Source organism: Primulina huaijiensis, chromosome 3, assembly GCF_012295235.1.
Source record: "Primulina huaijiensis isolate GDHJ02 chromosome 3, ASM1229523v2, whole genome shotgun sequence".
Classification (NCBI taxonomy): domain Eukaryota; kingdom Viridiplantae; phylum Streptophyta; class Magnoliopsida; order Lamiales; family Gesneriaceae; genus Primulina; species Primulina huaijiensis.
In genome coordinates, this window is record NC_133308.1 from 4,524,831 (window position 1) to 4,541,042 (window position 16,212).

Below are 16,212 nucleotides of genomic sequence, written 5' to 3' on the forward strand. Positions count from 1 at the left end.
ATTATTTTTATTTTTTCGCAAATCCAACGTGCGAAAACACAAAAACTAGGCTCAATGTAAGACCTAAATGTGCATATTTATAGAGGTAGCTCCATTAATTCTCTACAAATTGATTTGCCCCACCTAGCTGCAAATGCAGCCTCCTTCCATTAATTAATTAATTAATTAATTAATTAATTTAAAATGTGGATGTTTGATAATTAGCCTACCTATACATGATAGAAGCCAGTATAGTAATTGGTATTGATATTAACTAATTAAAGTTCCCTATTGAATCCTAATTTAGGAGTGACGAATCACGAAAACAACAAAGTATTTCGATAAGAAACATAATTAATTAAGTTAAATTATTTTTCTGTAAAATTTTAACTAGTATTGGTGTACAAGGGATCTACTGCATATTTTACGGTGTATTTTGCATGCATAACATAAATAATCAGATATTTGACTATTTGCAAATTATTCATATGTTGGTGTTTAATATGTTATCGCATGTGTGTGCACTGATTAGATAGATCATTTAGCAGTTTCGGTACCATATTAAGTTTACTGCTCAAGGAGATCATACTTTGCTTATTCAATTTTATGTGGATGATACAATATTTGGATCTACTAATCCAAGTTTTGTGAGAAATTTTCCAAGCTAACATGATAAGTTTGAGATGAGAATATCGGACTGCAAGTCAAGAACATGGACAAAGGAATCTTCATTAATCATCAATCAGGCCAAGTACAACAAGAAAATATTGCTTAAGAAGTTTGGCATGAAAAGCTGTCCAATTGCCTCTACCCCAATGAGATCAACCAAGCCATACAAAGATGAAGGGGGAACACAAGTTGAGGTAACTATGTATCGATGCTTAGTTAGGTTATTGTTGTACTTAATTTCTAGCTGGACGAACATCATGCTTATTGTCTACTGTGAGCTAGATTTCAAGAAAACACTAATCAATCTCATTGCATAGCAGTTAAACGCATTCTTAAATATCTTAAAAACTTTGTTAACATGGGTCTTTGGTATCTCAAAAACTCAAGTTTTAACCTAGTTGGATATTCAGATGCATATTATTCAGGCTACAAGATTGACAGAAAAAGTACCAGTGCATCATGTCAATTTATTGGAGATAGACTGATATCTTGATTTAGTAAAAAGCATACCTCAATTGTCACATAAACTATTGAGGCTGTGTACGTGGATGTTGGTAGCTGTTGTGCCCAGTACTTGCTTTGGATTCAACAACTCCTCAGAGATTATGGTATCAAGTCCTTCGAATCTCCAATCTTTTGTGACAATATCAGTGTCATTGTTATCATCTACAAATGTTGGAACTTTTCAAGTTCGCAATCTTGATTTTGATGTTAACAAAACTTGTTATTTTGTGTTACTAATAATCTACCTTAGTATGCAGAAGCTAGGATCAGTCACGAACCGTTTACATCGCAAACTGATGACCCAACTGATCGCACAAACTGAATCAGTCTAATTGTTACGTCAATTGAGCAGTCCAATTGATAGGTGGTTCAGCAGAAGAACCTCAGAAGCCTGTTCAGCCGAAAGAGTGTTCAACTGATGAAGAAACCCAGCTGATCAGTTCAATTGAACGAGAGTGAAATCAGTTCAACTGACGAGTCAACTGATTTTGCCAGCCTAACTGAAGATCAGTTCAGCTGACTATAGTTCGAACAATCAGTCAGAATCTTTCAGTTGTAGATGAAGACAAACTCTTTCTGTGGATTCCAGCTATACACAATGGTACAAAGTAATTGTCCAATCAAAGGACAATAATGGACGTTGCATCAGAGCATTAAAGACAAACGTTTCAGAAGGGCGGTCGAAAAGTCGAGACACAAAGTCCAAGAAACGAATTTAAGATACAACGGATACAATAATTGAGTCTCACTGTACGATCAGTTTTCCCGCCTATATAAACAAAAGATCAGTGAAGACTCAATATACAGAGATAAGAAGCTTCAACGCAAATACGAGAGAGAAGAAAGGGTACGCACATTACACATCAGCTTTCAGAAACAATCAGCCCAGAAGGAACTTTTAACAGTCATACCAACTTAGTTTAGAAGCTTATTTCCCTCATTGTGTGAGAACAACTTTGTTCAGTTCTCACACACACAAACACTCTCACCACCAATCAAATATTATATTGCACAAAGACGTTAAACTCGTGTATGTAGTCTTTCTCACATAGACGTAAAGGAAGTGTTGGCTGGAAGGTGCTGCCTTCAGTCTAGACTAGGGTTTCAATTAGGCAGTGAATAAGTTCTAAGCTGGGTGGGTTTGTACAAGTAGTTGTATAAATCAAAGTCTTCTAGTGAATCATATCCGATGTGGTAGAAAGGGGTGACGTAGGAGCAGTTGAAGTCTCCGAACATCCATAAACATATCTTGTGTATTTAATTGATTAACTATTGTTTTCAAACTGTTTGGATCAGTTAGAGTATCCGTCAGTTCAGTTGTCACCATAACTGAACTGATGAATGCAAAAACTAATCTACCCTTTTTCAGTTATTCAGTTTATATAAGTTATAACAGTCTTCTTCACGAAGGATTACTTCGAGTTTCTTCCGCTTGGTTTTAAACCAAACTCGATTTAATTCATCGATGTTAACATTCTTTAAACACGAGCTATTGTAGCTCCTTGGAGAATATAGTGTTCGAAATGCCTTCAAAGGCACTAGCACACTTGATCCTTCAACAAATCAGTGTCGTATTCTTGGACCAAGCATACTGATATAAGAGATCATTTTATCTGAGACCATGTAACAAAGAAAGATATCAGGTAGGAGTGTATCTCAAAAAACTAGCAGATAACTGATATCTTTACCAAGCCATTGACCGACGCTAAGTTTTCGTACTTTCTTAATATTCTTGATTTAATAGATTTATCTTAATGCGTAAATTTAGGGAGAACCCAATCAAGTTGGCAATACTTTATGTCAAGCTGGTAAGACTAATAGTAAAGCTAGAAATTCATTGTGTTACGCTGGTAAAATATAATGTCAAGCTAGTAAAAAGATCAGTCAAGCTGGTATACAAGTCTAGCTGAACCAGCTACAGTTTGTAGAAACTTGATCTTATCCAATATGTTTTAACTAGACACATCACCTAATGTACAATAATCAGTTATGAACAGTCAAATGGTGTTCAAAATTTTGAACTTTTTCAAAAAAATTATTCAAACATTGGGTATTTATTTAAATCCATAAATTACCACCGTTTACAATTAATTAAATTCATTCTACGCTAATAGAGTTAAACCGCATAAAATCTTTCCAAATTTTTGAATTTCAAATTTATCTGGAAGCTTGAAGACACATAGATTGACATGCTTGTCCCACCAGACCGTATATTTACTCGAAAATTGTATCAAATCATTTTCTTTGCTCATTCAAATATTTTCATTGGTATCCTTGCTTTTGAAGTTCTCTGTTTTTTTTTCCTTTGCAAAAAAATCTTTCGAGATTTTCAATCTCTTTCAATCAACTACAATGTCAAGCTACATTACAATCTTTTTACTGTTGATTTCGAATCATTGTTGGTCATGGAGGACGAGTCCCTGACGACCATGTTCAAAATTCTCGAGGCATCTGGTCTCAAGAAATTCTTGGGATGTGACACTTATTTATTTGATGATACGTTCAATGTGTTTTTTGCCACTGCTACACTCGAGCATGTCAATGTTTTGTGTACAGTTGGGTGGAAGGAATTTTCATTTTCTCACNATTGTAATTTTACTTAAACTCTAAATATTATATAATTAGTTTTATAATCTAATTTAATTATAAAAATGTATTATTTCAAACAATAAAATTTAACAAAGTGATTTTAAAATTAAGTAATAAGTTTAAGTATTTAAAATTAATATTAAATATTAAAATTTTTTAAAGTAATTATAAAAATATATTTAATTAATATTTTAATTCATTAATATATTTAATGAATTTTAATATAGAAATGATTTTAGATATTAGTGATATTTTAATTATTGTGTTTATAAATATTTTGTGAAATAAATTATTTGTTGTTAATAAAATAATAGAGAATATTCCGAGAATATTCTTTTTAAAAGTAGAGTTTAGAGTTGATGAGTTGAAGATGAATTTTATATTTGGTGTAAGAATTACACTATTTTAAAGTTAGTGCGACACTTAGATAACGTAATGGGTTGGAGATGGCCTAAAGGTCATCTTACCTTTACTTGCAAGAAGAAAGAACACAATGTGGAGTTTCGGTTGTTGGCAAACATTACGGCCAAGACTCTTCTTGACAAAGTAGGATCGTTTGATACCATAAAAGTGGAGTAATTCAAAGTTATGGCTGTTATTGCCTCCCATATCAACATCATCTAGTCAAATATATTGTATGGTATGTATGTTGCTATGGTAAAGGATACCAACCAGTCCAGAGACTGCTCTATTCAAATTTTCTATTTGTTGGAGCACCACAACGTTGAGATTATTGACGTAAATACCAACATCCAAAAAATTTTTTTACTGCATCATCTGTTGAGGATTTCAAGAGAAATAATATTCCAACAGGTGTTGAGTCATTGGCAATAAAGTTTGAGAAAAGCGAGGAACACATTGCTCGTAGAAAAACCCAGCATGCCAAGACACCAGCTTGTTATGTATTTCGATTCTGATTCTAATGGGATAGGGAAAAATTCCCTTTGAATCAAGTCTTTGCATCCCCAAAGAAAAAATCTGCTGAGAAGAACAAGCAACCCTAAAAAGGAAAGAAACCCAAGCAACATAAGATCCGACTGGTCAAGCATGTCTCTGAGCCCATCCAATCAGCACCCATTCTAGCTATTCCTATCTCCAGTGTGATGAGTAAAGTAAGGATTTTTTTAGCAAGACATAACTTATATTCAATCAGGACTGCCCAAGATTGACCCCAAAGACAAGGGGAAGAGCAATATGGTTGAGGAACCAATCCCTCTGTCGATAGAGATGACAATTTTTTCCACGAGTTTAAGACCCCGCAGGAAAACCCAAAACGGGTATGAGGATCTCCGATTTTTTTGGGTTCAGGTTCAAGGATTTTTTAAAATCCCATAATATTTCGAGGCGGGTATGAAGATACTATCCTCATCCCCGAACCCGCTAAGATTATCACTAATAATAATAAGTTTTGGTTTGGGGATCCTATCACATTAATATTTTTGAAATAGAGATGGAGGCAGGGATGGAGATTTGATCCCCTCGGTTTCAAAAAGCAGGGATCGGGGCGGGGATGGAATTCGGAGAGGAGGATGAGAATGGGATGACAAACCATCTCCCGTCCCATCCCGTCCCATTGTCATCCCTATCTTTCGAGTATTCAGACTGCCATTAACCTCGTCGTTCAACAAGTTGATGATATGTCGAAGAGGAGGTTGATGTGTTTTGATAATTGGGAAGATTACATGTCAGTGATCCACTTGTCAACAATTTTAAAAGAACAAACGTTTTAATCTATAGCCAAGCTAGAGTCAGACATTTGTTTAATCTTCTGATTTCCTCGGATAATGTGCATGTTGGTCAAAAGATCAACTGAAATGTCTAGATGGTAGGTAGGATTTTTCTTGAAGTACGAGAACACCAGCCAGAGACCTCATACAACTAGAGATCACTAAGGCAGTCCAATTTGAGTCTTCAGACAACTTGATATTGCCCAATCTAACTTGTGGAATGTCTAGTTGGTAGTATATTCAGTACATCTGGAGTTGTCTGACTTGAGAGTATAATCCATCTCGATGTATTGGTCACCAGCTCGATACCTGTAAATATATAAAATAACAATTGGACCATGAAACAGCTCGATGTTGTTTGTTATCACCAAAAGTTTACGAATTACAATTAAAGTCTTAACATAATGCGATTAAAAGTTTGGAGTTGATGTTTTTGATTTAGTAGATCATTTAGCAGTTTCAGAATCACATCCAAGGTCTGGTTCTTTCTCTCAGCAATAACATTTTGTTGTGGTGATATATCAACGAATAACTAATGATAAATATATATCTCAATAAGACTCCATATGAGACATGATAAATATATATCTCAATAAGACTCCATATGAGACCTAGAATGGTTCAAAATCAGAGATTTGTTATTTAAAAGTATGGAAATGTCCTTCTGGATATGGTGAAAATTTATATTCACTTGGCTTTAAGTTTAACAAGTTGAGCTTGTAGAATACATGCGAAAAAGTTCAAAAGTTAAATCCTTCTAAGTCTTTCATCTTTATTTAGGAATAAATTAACTAGAACACTTTGGTTTTACAACGACTTGTAACCACTTCAGTTTAGGACTTATCAAATGCATAAAAATCATAGTAAAAACTCAGTAAAAAATCGAACTCTAGTTGTATGAATCCTTATATTCAACCGTTAACACGACACTCTAAAATATGGCTTGTCAAAAGCAGCTTGAGTAGTACTGAAAAATCTTTGTTCATTTGATTGAGATTTATGTGAATACTAAGTGAGTAAATTGAAGATTGACTGATAAATGTGCTCGAGTTCTTGTTAATAGAGAGTGCTCGAGAGCTTATATAAATCTTGTATGCTTTTGTAAGTTTTGTAAGCTTCAAAAAGAAAATTAAATAATCCCAACTTCATAATTTTAGATATACGCGTTTTTAATACTTCCGAAAATATGTAATTTACATTTTATGGATGTACGGCATTTTCATTAAAAGCATATTAAAAATTGTTTTACAATTAAAATATAATTTTTTTTGGTAATATGACACTACAAAATGAAAAAAAAATTTAATACACGACAACTTGACTAAATACATAAAATAGAAAAAATGTTATTTATGTTCATTTTTACTAATTATATTTCGAATTATATGTAGAAAATATGGTGAAAAATTATTTTGTATACAAAAAAGTGGGTTAGAATCATATTAATATTTTTATAAATGGTCTAAGAGCATTTATTTTAAAAATAAGGTTATTAGTTTTTTTAAGATTTTACAAGAGGTTGTCCCTCTAAAATAATTTTTTTTTCTCAATCCCTACTTGGGCCAATATAATAAATTAATAAAATAATAATTTTTGCAAGACTTTTTGTTTAACTGCAGCTCCAATATTTATAAATTAATCATTCTCTAAAATTTAAAAAATAACTAGGACAATTTTGTAAAATATGACTATATTGTTGGTTTTTATTAAATTTAATTTTATTATTCTTTTTGTTTATAAATGAATATTATTTATTTATTCGTAAAAAACAATGAACTATTTCTTACTTATTTTTATAAATATATATTGTTAGATTGTAAACTCTTAATTTTGGTGATGACAAATAATTTCTAAATGTTGTACGATCGAACAGTCATTTTATGTATTTACAAGTTTCTAACTGGCTTGCAAGAAGTCAAACCGCTCTGGATTTTATATCTAAAACTCTCCAACTGCTACCGCGTATGTCTGGATTCCTTGAGCTGGATTCACAAAGTTCTAATAAATCCTAACTATCAGCTTGTTATTTTCAGAAGATCTTTTTGACCAATCATTTAAAAAAAACAAAGCTATCAATTTCTATAATTTCTATAGAAATTATAATTTCTAATTTCTATAGTTGTTTTTATTTATGTTACCTTATAATAAATAGGGTAGACATTTTAATATGTAGGGATAGGGATATGAACAAATCTAGTTAATTCAAATATTATTCTCACATTTAAATTATTAAAGTTGAATAAAGTATATATATTTAGTTTTTTTTAAAGTTTGAAAAAATACAATATTTTTAGACAAAATAAAAAAAATTATGTACAAAATCATATCATTTAAAAAAAAATTTATTCATAAGGAAATGGTGTTTTAAAAATAATATTGGCTACTCTATGGAAGAGTGATGGAAATTTTGACATTCTATTTATTTAAAATTAATTAATTTATTTCAAACAAACAATTTATAACTCTTTAAAATTTAATTATAGTAAAATGGAAATATTTTTAGATCAAAGTTTCTTATAAATATATCTCCAACAAATACTATTATTTTGTGAATAAATATGAAAAAAAAACTGTATTTATATTTTAAAAACTCCAACGATTAATTCAAAAATATCTAGCGCCGAGAATAGCATTTCATTAACTTTATTTGTCTGGTTAATTTAAAATATCTGAGATTTAATTGAATTAATTAATTATATTTGTTAGCCACCCTATTAAAACCCAAAGTTGTATTAGCCTGTTGGGTACAACAAATAAATACCAAGCTGTGCACTAAGCCAACCCTATCAAGTAACCCACACTCAATTATAAATTTTAATTGTTGGCCACTAGCTTGGATGTTTTCTTGAGCGATAATTGTTATAATTGAGTTACGAACTTGAGATATCGACTCATACTTTGGACTTTGATACGAGATGAGTTATAAATCATCGGTTGCTTTTGGGCATTTGATGTAATCTTTGAACACTTGTTTAATTAAGTTATCAGTTATATTAGAATATTTTTTTAATATATAAAACATATTCATGTCAAAAGCCTGAAAAAAAGAATTATAAATCACTTGTAATTTGTTTTTACCATTGATAAAATATGTTCTTGTGTTCTTAATTTGTTTTATAGCATTTTGGTTCTTAATTATAATTAGAGGTGAGAAAAAATATCAAATTTTTGGTATATCACGATTACCATTCTGAAAAAACGTCGAATTTATTGAATTTTCGGTATACTGAAAATTTCGATACGATACGGTAACATTACCGAATTTTTTGGTACAGTAACGATATGAAATTTGAAAATTTCGGTATATACAAGAATACCGAAAAAATATATAAAATTTTAAATATATAATATTTTAAAATAATAAATTTATAAATTTTAAAAAATGTAAGGTTTTTTCGGTATAAAACGGTATATACCGATACAGTATCGAAATCTCGATATACGATATAATTTCGATATAATCGATATACTAGTTATATGTATCGAAAAATATCGGTATGAATTTATTTATATCGTAATTTTCGATATGAAATATGATTTTAGATACGGGATGACGACAATAATCGTATAATAATAAAATCGTATAATAACATGAAAGAGAATCCGGACCCACCAAACTCAAGGGGATTTGAAACGTGGCGGACTTTGATTGGATGAAACATGTTGGAGGGCTCTCTGATTGGTCAGTTCCCAAAAGACCACGTTGCATGTGTCCATTGATCTTGGGCACGCAAATATGAAAAATTCGCATTTCGATCCGCGCTCCACCACCGTTCGCATACCCAAATTCGCACTCATACGTGCACAGATATCGAGTAGCAATTGCAGTTCTACACAGGCTGTTGATTTGATTTCCTTTTTTTTTCCGATTTCAAGACCTAGTGATAGTTTTGATCTTTGTGCCAGAGCGATATGGCGCATCCAAGATCAAAATTATTGCTCCTCTTCTGCTTTTTATCTTGCCATCTGATCGTCATTGCCGCGTGAGTAGTAGTATCTGTAAAATAATAATTTTTGGTGCGATGGTATTGATTCAATGTATCTTAATTTATCTGGGTTTTTTTTTTTTTTTTGCAGGAAGAGTTATTATGACATTCTCCAAGTTCCCAAAGGCGCGTCGGATGAGCAAATAAAGCGTGCTTACAGAAAGCTTGCCTTGAAGTATCACCCTGATAAAAATCAAGGAAACGAAGAGGCAAACAAGAAATTCGCTGAAATCAATAATGGTATTATTCGGTTTCTTGTGTTATTTGTCCATATTCTTTGTGGGATAAGCTTAGAAATTAATATCATATAGGTTGATGTCACTCTCTGTAAGATTTGATTAGTTGGATTGGAATGGTTGGCTTTTTGTAGCTTATGAGGTACTATCTGATGGTGAAAAAAGAGGTATATATGATAGATATGGCGAAGAAGGTCTCAAACAGCATGCTGCTAGTGGTGGTAGAGGAGGAGGAGGAATGAATATTCAAGATATTTTTAGCTCGTAAGTTCCTTCGGCTAAACATTACCCGCTACACGCATCGTTGTGATCGCAGAAATGTTTTGCTAATTGAAATGATAATCCTTCATATGATGCTAAATTTGTGCATGTGATCTTGTGGTGATGATTTGGATGTCTGTGGATTTTATGGAAGAGATATACTGAAAATTTAATATGCGTTTGATGCTTTCTATACTTATATATTGCTTTGGAATCTGCAAGAGGGGCAATTTGTAGGCTCTATTTTGCAAAAAAGTGCATGCACGAATTCTGCTGTTAGCCAGTGGATTCCAACAAACCGGGTTAGTGTGTTTCTTCAAATCGAGAATTTGGAATTTGAAATCACCATGGTAGTGCACCTATTATTGCAGAAATTTTCTTAGGCAGCAACTACATTGGCATCCATGTTCCCTCGGTATTTTTCATAGCTTGATCAAAATATTTCTTGCATTATTTGGGTGTTGAATATTGTCAATTATTGTGATATAGATTACTGGTTATATATTTAGTTTCTCATTTGTCATATTTCTCCCGATTAGTGGCATTTTTTGTTGTTTGTGAAATTCAAAATCCAACCACAAGTCTATATGTATTGTTGCTGACAAAGAAATATGTTAAAAGTTTTTTTGGTGGAGGTCCCACGGAAGAGGAGGAGAAGATTGTCAAAGGAGATGATGTGATTGTTGATTTGGATGCAACACTTGAAGATTTGTACATGGGGGGCACCATGAAGGTACTTTATTCGAAACAAGTGGGCTCATAGACAATCCCATAGATTGAATTCATTGATTATGAAAATTGAAAAAAAAAATGATTCTGGAAATTGCTCGAAAAAAACAATATTTTTAGGCATACAAACAAATATAATTGTTTCATTAAAAATACGTCCTTTCATTGATTTGTTGCATCCAGTCTGTGTGATTTTAACTATTGGATTCGGTTTTTCCATGCTTTGTTCACTACATAAAAATTCATCGCACTTTAATAAATATGTTTTATTTTCCTACTGCAATACCATTGTCAATAACCATAGTCAAATGTGAAAATCATTAGGTTTGGAGAGTGAAAAATGTGCTAAAACCAGCCCCAGGGAAGAGACGCTGCAACTGTAGAAATGAGGTTTATCACAAGCAAATTGGTCCAGGGATGTTCCAGCAGATGACGGAGCAGGCATTTTATTTCCCTATGAAATATCATTGAATATCGTGTGGCGGCAGCGGGACGTTTCATGCCACTGGTTTCTTTAATGTTTCATCTATCTAAATTGCTTATTGCGTTCCAGGTCTGTGAACAATGCCCAAATGTGAAGTATGAAAGAGAGGGTGATTTTATTACAGTGGATATTGAGAAAGGAATGCAGGATGGGCAAGTAAGCCTGCCACCACCCCTGTTCAGATATAGTTGGTACTTGTTTTCATTCAGGGCCTCAGGCACTGACTACTGTGTTTTTTAGCAGATGCTAAGTTCTTACTGCATCAGTATATCCTAACCAGCCACATACTGTTGTTTTGGATACCTTTCTTTCATTTGCTTGAGCCATTTCATCTTCATGACTACTTTTTACCAGCCAATTATGTGGACATTGGATGCTTAGATAGGGTCTGGTGATTAGTCAGGATTAGATTCAGTTATTATTTAATACAAAAAGAACAAATGTCCATGACCCAGGAATTCCTTTTTCCTGTTGGAAACTTGGAGTGGCACTTTCCTAAAGGTAAAACTGTCACGAACAACACATCATTCTGGCAGCACACATAGAATTTCAAAGTGCTACACCGTTATATCATATGATTTAAACCACTATAGTTTTGACTTCTGTCCATAGAAATGAGTTTGCCTCCGAACATTATGGGGCTGATCTCCCAGATTTATATCCACTTGCTGTGCTAATCGCGTATTGAATTTCCTCCATGAAATGATATTTCATATATGTGTTGGAGCAGTTGCTAAATTTGCATTACTTGTGCTTGAGATATGAAGCTGAATTGTAATTTACATTTTATGTACTTGTTTCTTTGCACAAGTCGTTTCCATTGATGTGTACTGATATGTCTGAATTCTTACGTATTTAAATGATACTTTCTGAGATATTTAAATTAGTTGTTCTATGGTATGCTTTTGTTATCCTCTAAACTGCATTTTGAGTCCGTCGGTATTTCAAATAAAAAAACTCTTCGCTGTTTATTCCACAGGAAGTGCTGTTTTATGAGGATGGGGAGCCAATAGTTGATGGTGAAGCTGGAGATCTCAAGGTTTGGTCTTTTTTCCACGGTTTTCAATAAATTTAATGTTGCCGTGTTACTACCACTAAATCAAACACACAAGTTGTGGACACGACGTAGATAGGATTAAAGCTCAATAACAAAATACAAATGTATCTTCCATGAAGAGGGATGTTTTACAAGATAATGACTTCTCTTTTCAATAGAGGTGGCCCCCTTTGGCAAGAATAATACTCTGACAGAATATAATATCTCACCCAGCAATACTATCAACATCCAATCGTGAAAAATTGCCTTGCCTAAATAACTAACTCCCGCTTTATTCATCCCTCCCCGCTACAAGTGCAAAATCTCCCCCTCTCCTCATTTTGTGCATTATCATGGTATAAACTTGAAATAGACAAGGCTTATTATCACTTCTGCTTTTTTTCGTATCTCATTGTCTTGGCACAACCCACTAGAATCCCTGAACCCATGTTTGTAGCATGGTGACAGGCCATTTCACTTTCTTGATTGTTTATTCGTGTTTGGGCAGTTTCGAATCCGTACAGCACCCCACGATCGCTTCAGAAGGGAAGGCAATGATCTACACACAACAGTCACCATTACTTTGGTAATGATGCTTTGGACAATTCTACACCCTCCTTTTGCATCATAATCACTTCTTTTTATTGCTCAACAATTTATAGAGACATTGTATTTTTGCCACTGCAAGATAATTTTCATCGCAAATCATTTTGGAAGGCTTGTTTATTTGGTTGGTTGAGTTATTGAGAACAATTGTTTGCTGTACCCATCTTAAGGTTCTGAAATGCCGCTTTTTCAAATTGAACATTTAATAAGATCCATTGAGTAGGTTTTGGCAGGAGCCATTATGGATTTTCTTTTACTCAACAAGCTTTTGCTCTCTGCTAATCATTGATCACTTGTTTGATTGGCAACAGTGAGCTCGTGCGGACTCTGTATTTTTTAAATTTCTGCTCTTAAAATCATACTGTCATTTTCTAATGTCCTCTCACATTCAGGTTCAAGCACTTGTTGGTTTTGAGAAAACCATTAAACACCTCGATGAACATTTAGTGGACGTTAGCTCCAAGGTGAGTGCCAATTTACATTGCTATAGTTTGCATTAGCTCCAACTATGTTGTATTACTGCTGTATCCAAAAGAGAATTTATCATGAATATTTTCTCCTCCTCCATCAGGGTATCACAACGCCTAAGGAAGTAAGGAAGTTTAAGGGCGAAGGGATGCCGTTACACTTTAGCAACAAGAAGGGCGATCTATATGTCAAGTTTGAAGTTCTTTTTCCCACTTCATTGACAGAGAACCAAAAGACAAAGATCAAGGAAATTCTTGGTTAGGAACCAGAGGACCACAATGTGACTACATTATTAAAATTCTGTTCACCACTCTATGCCAATTTTGTTCAAATTGAAATAGTAGTATGTTTAGGTTCAACCTTCCATCTCTTGGCTTTTTGGACCGCACGGGCCAATTAATAGCAGCACTGGGATCCAGCAGAAATGGTGACCCAACCTTGAATTTTTTCCTGTGTATTATTTTGTTAGTGGACCATCAATTACCAACTACTACCAAATTTCCATTTTAAAGTGGGTGGAAAGAAAGACTTTTGATGTAATATGATTAACTGAATACAGCGAACATAGGATAATCTCTCCACACCTCACTCTTTTTTGTGCTCATGATGTGCAATTTTCATTTCATTTTGTATTTTAAATTTTAGTTTGGTAGTATAGTTTGCTCATCTTAAAAATTATCAAAATATTCTATGAAAAACTTTATCTATGATGCGTGGGTTTTGACTTCCCACTGAATAAATGTGGGAAATAGAGAATTATAGGCAGCAAGGAGGTTAAAAGATACAAGGATATGATAGTATAGAAAAAAACCTTTTTTTCCCTCTAATAATAATTCAAGAATACCATTAAACACAATATCAGTTGCAGGGATGTCAATTCGGGTGGGTTGAATAGGGTTGAACATTAGTACTATTCAAAAATTGATCATCTCGAACCCAATTCGAACCCGAGTCAATCCGAAAACTCTCAACCCGAACCCAATCAACCTGATTAACCCGATTTTGAAATTTTTAATTTTATTTTAAAGAAAATTAAATAAAATTCAACAAAAATTAATTTAAACACATAATAACAAAATCTCCCTCATATATATGATTTAAATTTGAAAATCTAATTGTAGAAAAAATACAGTATATTTACTAAATCAAATAAATAATTGTTTAAAAAATAAAAAATATTCAAAATAAATATTAAATGATGAAAATTTATGATATTAATATACAATAAATATTTTTTTCAGACATACGATATATAAAAATGTAGACAATATTTATTAATTATATTTTTTTTAAAAAAAATTAAACCCGAACCTAATCCAACCCAACCTAACTCGATCATTTTTTTCGGGTCAGTTATCGAGTCCAATCCGATCTGACCTGAACCCAAAAACACAAAACTCAAACTTGATTTTCTTTGGGTTGAACCGTGTTGGGTTGATGGGTCGTGTATGATTTGACATCTCTAATCAGTTGTAAGATTTTTCAAATGGATCAGAATAATAATATAATATATTTTTTATGAGGAAAAAGTATCCGAATCTCTCCAATTGACCACGTTGTAGGACAACGCCAGCGTTCCGACAAAATCAGAGCCTTCAAAAGTTACCCGCCACGCTACGCCACCCTTAATCAATCTCCTCGATCAGGATTCGGGTCCCCACCGACTCTCCTATGGCCAAATCCAGCTTCTGTCCCGAAAACATGAATAATTAGTTATGGTCAATTTCGCATTGGAAACAAACTCTCTTGCAACAACAAAAACAAGACACGATTCTTAGGTAGATAAACGGGGTAGGGCATACGCATCCACCAACGTAGTTGTGCTCCTCGTCTCATGTTTAAAAAATGTATCTCATGTTTAATTATTTTTATCCAATTTTTTTTTTTTTAATCTCTTCGCTTTATTAATATGTATATAGTCATGATCTGACATCTTCTAACTGAATTATTTATTTCTTGTCTTTATACTTGTTCATATCATCTTAAACGTATCTCCCTCGATTTTTCTTTAATAAACTCAACCTCAACTTTTTGTTTAAAATTCTAATTAGTCTATTCATTATTATATGTTAACACTTCCACTTTAGCATTTTGTTCATGCGTCCGCTTTACTGCCCAACATTCATGTCTATATAAATAGCAAACATGTGTGCTATTCTGTAAAACTTTCCTTTGAGTTTCGGATCTGCCTCACGATCACACAAAATATATGATGAACTTCTCCGATCTGATCATCTTGCTTATATTCTATGTGATAAATCTCTATTGATTTTTCATCTTTTTGTAAAATTATCTAGATACTTATAGATGTCACTTATCAGTAATTCGACTTCTTTTATTACTAAACTTAAATTTCATTTATTTTGTCTTCGCTCTAATAAATCTAAACATTTGTCTTCCAACGTTTCTCGTCAAGTTTCAAACAAATCCTCTTGACACTTAAACATAGTAATAATAAGCAATGAAAAAGATAAGAAAAAATCGAAGAAATTGCGGAAAATGACTTGTTTGACCATATTTTTTAAATATGACCTTATAAAATCTTAACCTTTGTTTTGGTGATCGTTTTTCCTATGTCGTGTTAGAAGGTCATTTTGTAACAAATAATTTAAAAATATGATAATTTAAAATAAAAATTTGACCAATATCATTTTCAAAACTATTCCCAAAAAACCCGTGTTGAATTAAAATTGCTGAGAAATTTTTTTGGGAAAAAAATAAGAACTGATTTTTGGAAAATAAAGGGTTCAATGGCATGTGAGTGTGACCAAAGTGCCGATGGCTTTAGTTGAACCCTTAAAGTTGAGGTAATGAGATTTGTTGATCTTATGTTCGAGGAGTAGATATCTTTGTGATATGATCTCATTAATTTTTATCTGTGAGACGGGTCAAACCTACTAATATTCACAATAAAAAGTAATACTTTTAGCATAAAAAG

General features: G+C 32.8%; 1 protein-coding gene across 1 annotated transcript; it reads left to right on the forward strand.

Annotated features, from left to right (window-relative positions):
- The first annotated feature begins 9,203 nt into the window (after window positions 1-9,203).
- On the forward strand, window positions 9,204-13,897 carry LOC140973230 (dnaJ protein ERDJ3B-like). The gene is made up of 10 exons (XM_073435878.1): window positions 9,204-9,451; window positions 9,546-9,694; window positions 9,825-9,954; window positions 10,573-10,684; window positions 11,005-11,121; window positions 11,234-11,320; window positions 12,144-12,203; window positions 12,709-12,786; window positions 13,199-13,270; window positions 13,378-13,897. The coding sequence occupies exons 1-10, from the start codon at window positions 9,381-9,383 to the stop codon at window positions 13,534-13,536; spliced, it is 1,035 nt and encodes a 344-aa protein (XP_073291979.1). The 5' UTR covers window positions 9,204-9,380; the 3' UTR covers window positions 13,537-13,897.
- The last annotated feature ends 2,315 nt before the right edge of the window (window positions 13,898-16,212 follow it).